The sequence below is a fragment of the Leucopleurus acutus genome (genome assembly GCF_964270905.1).
Source record: "Leucopleurus acutus genome assembly, chromosome: 10".
Taxonomy (NCBI): Eukaryota; Metazoa; Chordata; class Mammalia; order Artiodactyla; family Delphinidae; genus Leucopleurus; species Leucopleurus acutus.
This window is the reverse complement of record NC_139153.1, coordinates 43,700,474-43,714,509: the sequence shown is the minus strand read 5'-3', so window position 1 is coordinate 43,714,509 and position 14,036 is coordinate 43,700,474. Positions and strand designations below refer to the sequence as shown.

Here is a 14,036-nt window from a genome sequence, read left to right as displayed (position 1 = left end):
AAAGACTAGAAGCTCATGGACAGCATAGATACCACCCTGAGGTACGTGGAGTAAGATGAACTGACCAGCCTCCATCGAGAATGCTGCAGGGCAGTGGGGTCCTGGGGGAGCTCAGTGTGAGTTAAGAAAGGAACTGAAGAGGTGGGGGGTCGCGGGGAAGAGTTCTAGCAAGCAAGGTGGGAGAGAGAGAGCCAGTGAGCAGGCTGTTATCTCTCTGTGGTTATGTCCACTCTCATAAGAGTATAAATTCTTCCTGAAGAAGAATGAGAAGATGGAATTCCCCTCTGGGTCTCTGGAAACTACCAACTTCCATCGATTCACCCCAGAGTCTCTGGTGGAGATTGAAAAACGAATTGCTGCTAAGCAGGAGGCAAAGAAAACCAAAGAGAAGTCCAAGAAACAGAAGGACCAGGAAGAGAAGACTCGGCCCCAGCTTGACTTGAAAGCGTGTAACCAGCTGCCCAAGTTCTATGGCGAGCTCCCAGCAGAGCTGGTCGGGGAGCCACTGGAGGATCTGGACCCCTTCTACAGCACACACCGGGTAAGGGCTACTGGCCGGAATGGCCATTCTCAGCTCTGGGAGAGGAAACCTCTGTCCCACCCAGCCCAGGATTCCTCCTGCACTGTGGGTGATGTGGCTGTCAGCTGGACTCAGTTAGTGAAAAATATATCTAATTCACCTCCTCAATACTCTCTTTGAATCTCTATGGTGTTTACGGTGGAGGTTAATTAAATCCAAATCCTCAAAAGCAGTGACAACTGCTGTGGAGTTTTCAGAGGAAGTTGGCTATTCCCTTGGATGAGTTCTGGCCTCAGATCTCCAGAGGTGTTGGCTTTCTATGCAAGTGGTGAGCAGAGATCTTGAGGCTGGGGGGAGGGTAGCATAGAGAAGGGGAACCGAAATCAGGATGATTTAAACCAGTGGTCCTCAAAGTATGATCTCAAAACCCCTGGGGTTCCCAAAACCCTTTTAGTGGGTTCAGGAGTTCAAAACTATTTCTTAGTAATACTTAGATGTCATTTGTCTTTTTTACTCACATTCTTTTGTGAACATACAATAGTTAACATAGAGGCTATTGATGGAGGATCACATCTGTCTAACAGCTACTGGAATGTATGCTTGTATACTCCTGTGTTTTAAAAGATCCTATCTTTTAAAATTTCTAATATTATATATATAGATAGATAGATATACACACACACATATGTACAAACATATATATACACGCATATATACACACATATATATACATACACACACACATGGTATAAGCAAAAAGGTATAAACATTAACAAGAGATCATTAAGGTCCTCAGTAATTTTCAAGAGTACAAAAGGGTCCTAAAATCAAAGTTTGAGAACCACCAGTTTAAACAGTTTCATGACAATTACCCTGTTTGTATTTTATCTTGGATGTTCTATACAGCTGAAAAAGTGGTGTGTGCATGTTTGGGGGTTGGGAGGGGCAGGAATCAGCCATCTCAAATATGGTTTGTAGAGAAAATAAAAAAGGCACTGAAATGACTTTCTCCTCTCACCTGCCAAGAGCTGTTATCCCCCAAAATGCTCAGAGGAGGGAACCAGTAGAGGGTTTAAAAGGGGAGACCTAGGAGGTGGAGAACAGAAGGACCATCACAGACCAGGGATGATCCACTAATCAGAAGAGGAATTAAATGCAACCAGAACTTCACCCCGCTGCTGCCAGAATCCTCTCCCTGGGCATGATGCATCTCACCAACCCTGGGTCAGCTGCCTGTTCACTGGGCAATCTCAGAGGCCCATCTTGATGCAGTCAGCCGCAGGGCCTGGGGTCTTGCTAGAAGGGTATGGCTTTTAGCCCCTGATCCTCCCTTACTCTCTGCCCCTCCATTTGCCTCTCATTGACCCGTGGTTCCCAGAGCCCTACTTGCTCCTGAGCCTGAGATGATCTCACTTATGCTCAAACCCATGGCTGGAGGAGGATGCATGTTTCTCACTGGAGATCCACCCTCTGTTGTGTTTTTTTTTTTTTTTTAACATCTTTATTGGATTATAATTGCTTTACAATGTTGTGTTAGTTTCTGCTGTACACAAAGTGAATCAGCTTTATGTTGTGTTTTGTTTTAGACATTTATGGTGCTGAACAAAGGGAGGACCATTTCCCGGTTTAGTGCCACTCGGGCCCTGTGGTTATTCAGTCCTTTCAACCTGATCAGAAGAACAGCCATCAAAGTGTCTGTCCACTCATATCCTTTGCACAGTTGCTCCTTCCACATGTGAGAATCAAGCGGTGCCCACTGTGTCACGTACCTTCTTTGGGGGTTAACAATAGAGCCTTCCTCCAACTGAATCCTAAAACAATGAGATCATCAAATTGAAAAAAAAAGTTTGTGTTTTTAGTGTGTTCAACACCCAAAAGCAGTCTCAAGACAGAGGAGGTGTTCATGCAACCCACACCTGGTCTGGGATTCAACTAGACCAGTCTGGACACATGTGTGGATGCACAAGTTGAAAAGGGGAGATTGCTGATACACCCAGGTACATTCTCATCATATGTGGCCTGTTCTTCCCACAACATAATAACCAGTAAGAGGGTCCCTAGGCTTCTTTGGGCAGATATGATAGGTGTGGGTTGATATTCTGTGTCCTAGCCATGCTGGAGAGTGATTGCTTATTTGGCAAAAAATCAATTCTTGAGAAGGCAAAGAGAACAGACTGCAACGGGCAGAGCGAAGATTGTCTAAATGGGACCCCACTGGTCATGGGGTACTGCCTACAGCACATTACCCCCAAACTACTGGCCGGTTAAAAATGTCAGTAGTCTGAGGTTCATGCCATTGAGGAACGTAGTAATGGTTAGAAATACGTTGGTCAAATGTCTGTATTAAATTAATTGCTTTATGTAGCTTCAGAAGCTGCCTCAACCTTTTCTCTTCTTCTTTTTTTTTTTTTTTTCAAGACAAGCCAAACTAGGACAAACAAGAGACTTTGGCTTGGTTTCCAAGGATCTTCCCTAGCGACTGTCCAAATTGGAAGTTCCTAATAACAAATTCAGCCTTGGTTTCTCGGAGGTTGATTTGCAAGACCAGCCTTGCCTCGGCTGCCTGTCAGATGGTAGCCAGCCTCTTAGCGGGTGTCTAGTAAAAGGGCTCTCGCCTCGTACTCTGGGGTAGATTGTTGGATTGCTGGACAGCACTCAGTGACCTGGTAGCTCACTACATTACATTTTCCCTTTACATGTTTTACCTTTATGGCCAACCAGTGGGAATCATATTTTCTTAATTCAATATCGGCTTTCCTAATGCTGTAGAAGAGTATTTAATAATAATAATAGGGGCTTCCCTGGTGGCGCAGTGGTTGAGAGTCCGCCTGCCGATGCAGGGAACACGGGTTCGTGCCCCGGTCCAGGAAGATCCCACATGCCGCGGAGCAGCTGGCCCCGTGGGCCATGGCCGCTGAGCCTGCGCGTCCGGAGCCTGTGCTCCACAATGGGAGAGGCCACAACAGTGAGAGGCCCGCGTACTACAAAAAAAAAAAAAAAGGCTCCTATTTGCTAAATACCTCCTAAGCATCAACACTGTCATAGGTACAGAAACCCTTGAAGAAGGGATTAGCACCTCCATCCTACATGTTACTGTTACTCAGAGGCATGAAATTAATTGCCCAAGGTCACACAGCTAGTTAAAAGGTCCAGCCTGCGTCCTGCTTAGGGCAGTATCAGCAATAAGGAAGTAGGCAGTTAATGGAAATGAATTAGGGTAATTTTTTCTCTAAGTATGTCATCTCTACATAGTTTTTTTTTTAAATATACAATTGCATAAAAGTTACAAATAAAGAAAAACAGCAAATATACAAACTCCTTTTCATCCATCCTGGTTGAATTACATCTAGTTAAGTAAGAAACAACTAATTAGAAATAAAAACCCCTTTAAAGAACCAAGTAACCAGTAAATATTCCTTTTATCTTGAGATTTGATGAATAAATAATTGCTGGGTGGAGTCACAGCTGGACAGAAAAGCTGTTAAGGGTCTCCTTCTCACAAAAGTCTGAATTTATATATTTAAATCTCATGAACTTTGTAGCTCCAGCCCCCCACATATTATTCAAGGTATGGAATTCTCAATCTCCTATTATTAATATTTCACCAAAATTATAATTCTAATCAAATTTGCTCTGAATGTTTTCACAAGTAATATTATCAGAATATATCATAATTCTTTAAAGGTTTGTGGAATTGGAGATATGATTTTAATTTAATCCTTGGGTTAACATTTCCCCCCAACCTGAACACATTTCTTAATTTAATTGCAAGTCAACAGGAAAATGTGGTTTAATTAGTAGAATTTCCCTTTTCAAAATAGATGGGTTCCTAAATAACTGTAAAACAGGGCACATTAAAGGCATTTACAGAAAACTAAAATAGATTTAGATACTTCTGCTCAGATTGAAATTATGAAAGATGAGTGGTTCACTCTGTAGGTCAAGCTTACATCTTCAGGCGTTTTCTTTAGGAATTCAGAAAAATGTCCAATGGGGGAAATCTATCTTTGGACTTCGCCACCAACATTTCTGCCCCATCTATTTACCCTCTTCCACTCATCTTACTTTTCAGTGTCTCTGTCCCCTTCTTGTAATGCATTTGCCCCCAACCTCTCCTTTAAGATTCTCCCCTCTTGCTATTCAGAGTTCTCCTCAACAGCCTAATCCTGTTTGGGATCTTCTCCTTGAGCCGGCATTTTACTCCCCTGTGCCTGCCTCCATTCCTAACCAGATGTCCATTTCCTCAGTGTGCCTGAGCTCAGCTAAATTGGAAAAACAATCTGACGAACCTGATTGCCATGAAAGCGTGTAGCCCTCCTCTTATCTCTAACTTCCTAGGAGTATAGTAGTTCCCCCTTATCCATGGGAGATACGTTCCAAAACCCCCAGTGGATGCCTGAAACCACAGACAGTACTGAACCCTATATGTTTTTCCCTATACTTACCTACCTATGAAAAAATTTGATTTATAAATTAAGCAAGAGATTAAATTAGGTATGAGATTAACAACAACAATAATAAAATAGAACAATTATAACAAAATACTGTAATGAAAGTTAGGTGAATGTGGTCTCTCTCTTTTTTTTTTTTTTTTTTTTTTTTTTTTGTGGTACACGGGCCTCTCACTGTGTGGCCTCTCCCGTTGCGGAGCACAGGCTCCGGATGCGCAGGCTCAGTGGCCATGGCTCACGAGCCTAGCGGCTCCGCGGCATGTGGAATCTTCCCGGAGCGGGGCACGAACCCGTGTGCCCTGCATCGACAGGCAGACTCTCAACCACTGCGCCACCAGGGAAGCCCTGGTCTCTCTTTATTGTACTGTATTCACTCTTCTTCTTCTTGTGATGATGTGACATGGTAAAATGCCCACGTGATGCGATGAAGTGAGGCGAATGATGTAGCCATTGTGACAGGACATTAGGCTACTATTGACCTCCTGATGATAAGTCAGAGGGAGGAGCATGTGCTTTGGGTGACCCCAGATCATGGAGCCATGATGATGTCGATGGTTGGGTGTCAGAAGCAAACAATGTTGATGGTTGGGGATCCCTGGTGGGAGGGAGTGGGAAGGCTGAAATGTCATCACATTAACTCAGAATGGTGGATAATTTAAAGCTTATTTTCAGACCACCATTGACCACAGGTAACTGAAACTGCAGAAAATGAAACCATGGATAAGGGAGGCGCTACTGCATTCTCCTTGTCTTTTAGGAAAAAAGAGACATTTGCAGGATGAAATTTCAGGCCATATGGTATAGTGAAATACAGGTGTCAGGGCAGAAGGACATTTTGGAAAAGGGATTCTGTTTCTTTTCATCTTGCTCAGGGTTCTATTTTCAGACAATCTGAGTCCACATCTCAGCACCATGGTTGACTAGCTATATGACCTTGGAAAAATATTTAAGCTTTGTCAGCCTGTTTGCTTAGCTCCAAAGTGTAGGTAATAATATCCACCTGTAGGTTAGTTGTATTAGAAATAATGTGGACGAAGTATTCAGCCGAGGGTAGGCACTCAGTGTCAGCTGTTATTATGTGACAAGAACATAAAGTTGATCCTAGCTAAAGAGTTATGGATTTAATCAATTCAGCGTCAAGGTGATCAGAAGTGACCTCAGGAAAACGTGGTGACTCTCAGCTTTTCCTTAACACAGGCCTCTCAGGTGGTTCAGTTTATTTATAACCATCACTATTTTGGTCAATTGTGTGGGCATGACCCAAACCGAACTTCCAGAGAGAATGGAGTGAGTAGATTTGCTGTCATTCTTGTGCCTTTCCTTTCTGTCCTCTCCTTCTGTTCCTTCACTGGGCAACTTTTTTCTCTTATTCATCCTGCTTGGTCTCATTTGGGTAATGTGGAATCCTATTGCCTATCTGACTTTGCAATGCTTAGATATCTTCTCTGTGGACTTTGTTTCATAAACACACATATGATATTCAGCTTCAAAGAGCTATAGATGAGTGGTTCTCAACCTTCGCTGCCCATTGGAATCCCCTGGGGAGATTTAAAAAATATTAATGCCTGGACCCCAGCCCCAGAGGGTCTGATTTCATTGGTCTGGGGTGGCCAGGGCAGATGAACCCCCTGCCTCCCCCCTCCACCTGTTAGGTGCACACCTGAATGCAGTTGAGGGAAGTCCTACTCAGAAAGAGAAAGAGATGCAGAACAAAGAACAAATGGTTCTTGAACATATTCAGAAAATAACCTATGAATGAAGCTGTTGGCTGTATACCTCAAAGTGACCATAAAATTCCTGAGATTATTCTATCTCCCTGGGTTAATGATAGAATCTCTGTAGTTTCAGACTGTGAGGCCTTTCCAAAAACATTCTTCACCAAACCATCTGGGACGGTTGCCCCCTGCCCAGCTCAAGCAGGGCATATTTTTGGTATAATAACAGGAGCTTTGTAGAGCTTTCTCTTTTTCCAACTTTGTAATTTTTGTCTTTTGCTGACTGTAAATTAATACATGCCACAATAGAAAATATGTTCTATTTCTATTAATAAAGAAGAAAAATAAGGTGGTCATATTAATTGATGCTGAAAAGTCATTTGATAAAGTTTGATATCTGTTTATGATTAAAAACTCTTAGAAAAGTAGAAGTAGAAGGGAACTGCTGTACTCTGATAAAGGGTAACCACTTTAAAGAAAGGAGTAAACATCATACTTAATTGTGAAACACAGCAAGCTTTCTCTTTGACATCAGAAGGAAAAAAAGCAAAGATCTCTGTTACATCAGTTGTATTCAGCTTTGTAAAGGAGATCCTAGCCAGTGTAGTAAAGCAAGGAAGAGAAATAAAAGGTATAAGAATAAGAAAAGAAATATGTATAAAATAGACAACCAATAAGAACCTGCTGTATAAAAAAATAAAATTCAAAGAAAAAATAAGAAGTACCAAAGATGCCATGATTTATGGATAATATAATTATGTACATAAAATAGCCAATGTAATCTAGAGGTAAACTATTAGAATTAATAAGAGAGTATAGAAAAGCAGCTAGGTACAAATTAATATACATAAATCAATTGTATATATATACTAGCAACAAACAGAAAATAAAATAGTTTTTAAGAATACCATTTACACTGGCAGTTAAAAATATCAAGTTTCTAGAGATAAGACTATCAAAGTATGAGTAAAATCCCTAAAAAGAAAATTATAAAAATATTTAGTAATATTACAGAAACCCCCCAAATGGAGAGATATATTGTATTCTTAGATTCAAAGTCACAATATTGTAAGGCTCCCCAAAATGACTAATAAATTTGACGTGATTCCAATCAAAATCCCAACAGGCTTTTTTTTGTGTGTGTGTGGTACGCGGGCCTCTCACTGCTGTGGCCTCTCCCGTTGCGGAGCACAGTCTCCGGACGCGCAGGCTCAGCGGCCATGGCTCACGGGCCCAGCCGCTCCGCGGCATGTGGGATCTTCCCGGACCGGGGCACGAACCCGTGTCCCCTGCATCGGCAGGCAGACTCTCAACCACTGCGCCACCAGCGAAGCTCCCAACAGGCTTTTTTTAATATAACTTGACAAACTGACTCTAAGATTTATATGAAAATGCAAAGAGCCAATTATAGCCAAGACACTTTTGAGACAGAAAAACAAGGTAGGAGAAAATAATGTGCTCTACTGGATATCAAGATTTACCATAAGCTCTAATGATTGAAACAGTATGCCATTGGTGTAAGATTAGTCAGACCAGTGGAACAGAATAGTTGGCCCATAAACAGGCCAATGCACATACAAACCTTGAATTGCTGACAAAAGTGGCACTGCAAAACAGCAGGGAAAGGGCAGTCTTCAGTAAATGATGCTGAAGAATTAGGAATCCCAACAGAAAAATTACATTGAACATCTAATTTTACACCAAACACAAAAATCACTTCTAGGTGGATTAAGATCTAAATTTCTTTGTGAAAGACAAAGACATCAAGCTATTTGAAGGTTTTAAAAAAAAAAACAAACTGGGCTTCCCTGGTGGTGCAGTGGTTGAGAGTACGCCTGCTGATGCAGGGGACACGGGTTCGTGCCCCGGTCTGGGAAGATCCCATATATCGCAGAGCGGCTGGACCCGTGAGCCATGGCCGCTGAGCCTGCGCGTCCGGAGCACAACGGGAGAGGCCACAACAGTGAGAGGCCCACATACCGAAAATAAAAACAAAAAAAACTAAAAAAACAAACAACAAAAACCACAGAGAAGTCTCATGACCTCAGGTTAGGGAAAGATTTATTACATATGGTATAAGAAGCACTAACCACAGAGGAAAACACTGATACATTTTAGGATGTTAAAATTAAGAATTTCTGTTCATCAGAAGATAACTTTATGAGAGTGAAAAAGTAAGCCTACTGAGTAGAAGACATTTGCAACACATATACCTCAAAAGTGTTTACATCCAGAATAATGAGCCCCTACAAATCGATTAGAAATGTGTCAGAGCAACCAACTGGAAAATGAGCAAAAAATTAAATAGATATTTCATAAAAGTAGAAATCCAAATAGTCAATAAACATATGAAAATATTCTTAACTTTTTTCTTAATCAAGGAGATGTGAATAAAATCATACTGAGACATTACTATACCCTCATCAGATGAGGAAAATTCTAAATTGTGACAGTACCAAATATTGAGAAAGATATTGAGCAACAGAAACTCATATCTTGCTGGTGGGGATGTAAATTTGTACAACCTCTTTGGAAAGCAGTGAATATTATCAAATAAAGGTGAAAACACACATACACTGTGATCTTTTAATTATACTGTTAGGTACATACACTCAACAGAAATATGTACTTATGGGCACCAGGATACAGCTGCAAAAAGTTCATGAACATTTCACATAAAAGTCAAAAATTGGAAACAACCAAAATATCCATACATTTTTGAGTATATTAAATATCTGTTATATTCTTAAAGGGGGATAATGTATAGCAATGAATATGAATAAACTATACCTCCACACAACACCAAGAATGAGTCTTAGGAACATAATATTGAACAAAAAAAGCCAGACACAAAAGATTACAAAAATATAATTCCATTTATATGAAAATTCAAAAACAAGCAAAACTTAACTATTTTGTTTAGGAATGCATACTCAGGAGGTAAAAATATAAATTAAAAAGGCAAGAAAAAAATATCAAAACTTAGGATAGTAGTAACCTCTAGGGCAGGAGGTTATGGGTGTTCAAAATGTTCCATTTTGTGACATGACTAGTTGTCACACAGCTGCTCTGGACTAAATAGTGTCCCCCCAAGTTCATGTGTTGAAGCCCTAATTGCCCCCCATGTGACTGTACAGGAGAAGGGGCCTTTAAGGAAGTGATAAAGGTTAAATAAGGTCATAAGGGCAGAGCTGTGACCCAGTAGACCTGATACCTTTATAAGAGAGGAGTGGACACCAGAACTCTCTCTCTACCATGTGAGGACACAGCCAGAAATAGCCATTAGCAAGCCAGGAAGAGGGCTCTCACCAGAACCTGACCACACTGGCACCAGCCCCTACAACTGTGAGAAAATAAATATTTGTTGTTTAACTACTCAATCTGTGGTATTTTGTTATGGCAGCCTAAGCTGACTAATACACAAGCATTCATTTTACAACTAATTTTTGTTTCATGTGCATTTTCATTATGTATGTTACATATCATAATGAAAAGCTTCAAAACAAAATAAATTTAAAATAAATGGCCATTGCATTAAATACAGAATACTGAAAAATATGTCAGAAGACAGTAACTATGTAGATAAATTGCTGTTAGAATTGTAGTTTATTATCTCTCTCTCTCTCTTTATATATATATATACACACACACACATATATATACTAAGATGATATAGCATGTAAAATTTCTATCCTTTTAAACTTCTAATGCAAAGCATTTTCTATCAAAAGTAAGAGTTATTTGGGGATTCTGGTTAAATATGGAAAATAGCATGAATATGTTTTACCCCAACCCTCTCAAAATGCCAATGAAATGACAGCATGGGAATAAGAACAGTATAAATATACAAGAACAAAGAGAAGTAGAAAGGAAAGCACAGAGGACAAAAGATGTCAAAATAATCTCAGAAGACCGAAAGTGGGTGGAGGACGGTAAATGACTCAGCAGACGAGGGCTTGTTAAATGACAGTGCCTGCAAAGGGGGATAAAAATGGGGATCAAGTCATTTTACCCCCTAAAACTCCAGAGGCCCTGAAAATGTTGACATGGTACAAATAGCAAAAACTGGGACTAGAAAGAGGGAAGAACATGGGAGCAGAGGATGTTCACTTATTGTCACTTCTATAGTAGCAAGAAATGAAAGAGCACTCTTTAAAGTTGATACATCAAGGAATGAAAAATAATTACATTTAACAGTACAAAGGTAAGCAGGAAAAAGATATTATTAATACAGTCAGATGATGGATAAAACAGAGGGAAAAGGAAAAAGAATTAATGGAAATCAGAGATATTATTTAAAGAGATAGCATAGTAAAGGCAATGTATTACATAGTTTTGATTATAAATGTATATTTTAAGGCAACTACCAGAAATAAAATAAAAACTCCTCTAAATTCAGAATCATACAGAAAAAAATAAAGCAAATAAAAAATATCAGACAATGAAATATTTTAAAAACTATTAAAAACATAACACAAGGACTTCCCTGGTGGCACAGTGGTTAAGAATATGCCTGCCAATGCAGGAGACACAGGTTCGAACCCTCATCTGGGAAGATCCCACATGACACGGAGCAACTATAAGCTTGTGCGCCACAACTACTGAGCCTGTGCTCTAAAACCCGTGAGCCACAATTACTGAAGCCCACTCGCCTAGAGCCCATGCTTCGCAACAAGAGAAGCCACCACAATGAGAAGCCCTCGCACCGCAACAAAGAGTAGCTCCCACTCGCCACAACTAGAGAAAGCCTGCGCGCAGCAATGAAGACCCAATGAAGCCAAAAATAAATAAATAAAAAACATAACACAAAGTAATATAAACAAAGATCAAATAAATCTATCATGTCAATAAATATAAATGGAGTTTACTCATCTGTTTAAAAAAAAAGTCATGTTATATAACAAAGCAGTATTGAACTCTACGTTGACTAAAAAATATACCACTCAAAGTGATACAGAAAGGTCAAAATTAAAGAATGGGCAAAGATATAGGCAAAGGCAAACAGAGCAGGAAGCATGATCTTAACATCAGAGAAGGTAAAATTTAGGCCAAGAATTATTAAACAGGACAAAAATGACACTTTGTAATGCTAAATAATCCATAAACAGTAATGTATATATTTGCAACAAATAATGTGGCAACAATGTTTATAAACCAAAAATTATATACAAGACAGGAATAAAATAGACAAAAATAGACAAGAATATTGTAGGGATAGGGAAGTGTAATTAATTTCTTTCAGCCCTATGACAGATCGAATGTATAAAACAGTATGTAAAGATACAGATAACTGGAGTAACATAGTAAGATAGATCTAATTAATATCTTTCAAACTATATTCTCTGAAAAATAACTATACAAATTGACCGATATTAAACAACAAAACCTTAACAAGATCCAAAAAGTAAAATAATAAAGAAAATATTCTCTGATCACACTACAATAAAATGAGAAAATAATAACAAAATTAGAAAAAAAAGAGACCTTTCCACTTGATAATTTTTAAAACCTCTTTTAGAGAACTCTTAGATGGGAAAAAAAAACAAACAAACTAAAATTATAAAATTTCTAGGGAAGAAAAAAATTTTTAAAAACACTATGTATGTATGTATCCATTTCATATATATTTTACTGCTATCTAACATTCCATAATATATTCTCCTGTATTTCCTTCTAAAAGTCATATTTCTTTCTACATTTAGATAATTCATCCTCCCAGACTTTTGAGTATATGTGTATGATATGTGATAGGCTTCTCATATTTTTCCATAAAGATTCCAACACCAATTTTAATAGACTATCATTTCTCTAGTGATTCCTTCTACTACCTCTGTCATGCACCAGATTCCCATGCATACTCAAGTCTGTTTTCCTAGTAAGCTATTTGTCACTCCTGAGTCAACACCATACAATCTAAAAGCTTTATAATAAGATTTGACCTGGTTGATCATAGCACCCCTCCTTATTTGTCTTCTTTAAAATTATCTTGGTTCTTCCTGTTTCTTTACTTTTCCATATCAATTTAAGGGTCAGATTTTCAAGTTCTTGTCTTACAACTCTGTTGAAACTTTGATTGCAAATGCACTGAATTTATCTATTACCACAGGAAGAACTGCCACAATGACATATATAATTGTATCTCCTAATATATATATGCCTTCTTTTATATTCCTCCATAACATTTGACATCTTCTATAAAGTTCTTACATATCCTATCTCTAGGTACATTATATATCATTTTGCTTGCCCTTTTGAATATTTATTTTTATTGATAAAATAAATTAATGTTATTAAATTTCTGTACATTGGGTTTGCATTCAGCAACCTTGCAGAACTCTTTTAACAATTCCTATTTGAACAAGTATATCATCTGCAAATAATGATGAACTTGTTTCTTCCTTTATGATTCTTATACCACTTGTTTATTTTTCCTGTTTTATTGAACTGGCCAGGACTTTCATCACAATGCTGAATTGAAGCTATAATAGTGAGCATATTTCTTTTGTTCTTGATTCTAAATAATATGCATGTAGTAGTTCACTATTATCATGATAACTATGGGATTCTCATAATTACTCCTTATCAAGTTATGGGAATTTCTTTTCACTTCTGGTTTAAGAGTTTCATTTTGAATGAGTGTTGGTTTCTATCAATATTTCTATATTTATTAAGATTATCAAATAGTCTTTTATCTGTTAATATAGTAGTTTACATTAATAAATTTGCTAATCTCTTTTAATGGTTCTAGCTTAATCAATGCTAGATTCAGTTTGCCAGCACTTCATTTGACCTATCTTGGTGAATGAGGCTGACTTATAATCTTCTCTCATAAGCTGTCCCTTTGGGTTGCTTTTCCATCTCTCTGCCTCACTGTCTTCTTTCTCTCTTGTCCCTGAGAACTCCAAATTCTCACTCTGTTCTGCAGAGCAGTTCAGCTCTCTATCCCCTGCAGCGTTTCTCAATAAGTAATAGAAGGATCTCTACTGGTCACTAGAAGTCTCTCAGTAGCCTCTAAAAAATGTGACAGATTCAGAAGAAAAAGCAATGCAATCATTTTATGCACAGATAATTTAAAAATCTGAAATGTAAGATTATTTGTAATTTACGTAGAATTTCTGACTTTTTGTGTTCTTTAGAGCAGTGTATGAACTTCAAGGACTGACAGTTCATACTGGTTAACATGGAATTAATCATGGGTACTTTATCTTAACTAATGTATTTTATTGTCCTATGACATTACATTTACATTTGTTAAACTTGCATTTCTCATCTTTACCACTATATAATATTACAATTCAGAAAATGAACCATCATTTCAAAAGTGGTTTGCAGAAATATAACAATAGTGAT

At 38.5% G+C, this 14,036-nt stretch overlaps 1 protein-coding gene across 1 annotated transcript in view; it reads left to right on the top strand.

Annotated features, from left to right (window-relative positions):
* Positions 1-271: 271 nt before the first annotated feature.
* SCN10A (sodium voltage-gated channel alpha subunit 10) overlaps positions 272-14,036 on the top strand; it is a gene marked incomplete at both ends in the record, with an annotated part of 77,504 nt that continues 63,739 nt past the window's right edge. The window contains 3 exons of the mRNA XM_082848389.1: positions 272-541; positions 2,107-2,255; positions 6,178-6,258. Coding sequence (XP_082704515.1) covers positions 272-541; positions 2,107-2,255; positions 6,178-6,258 — 500 coding nt within the window. The remainder of the gene's footprint in view (positions 542-2,106; positions 2,256-6,177; positions 6,259-14,036) is intronic.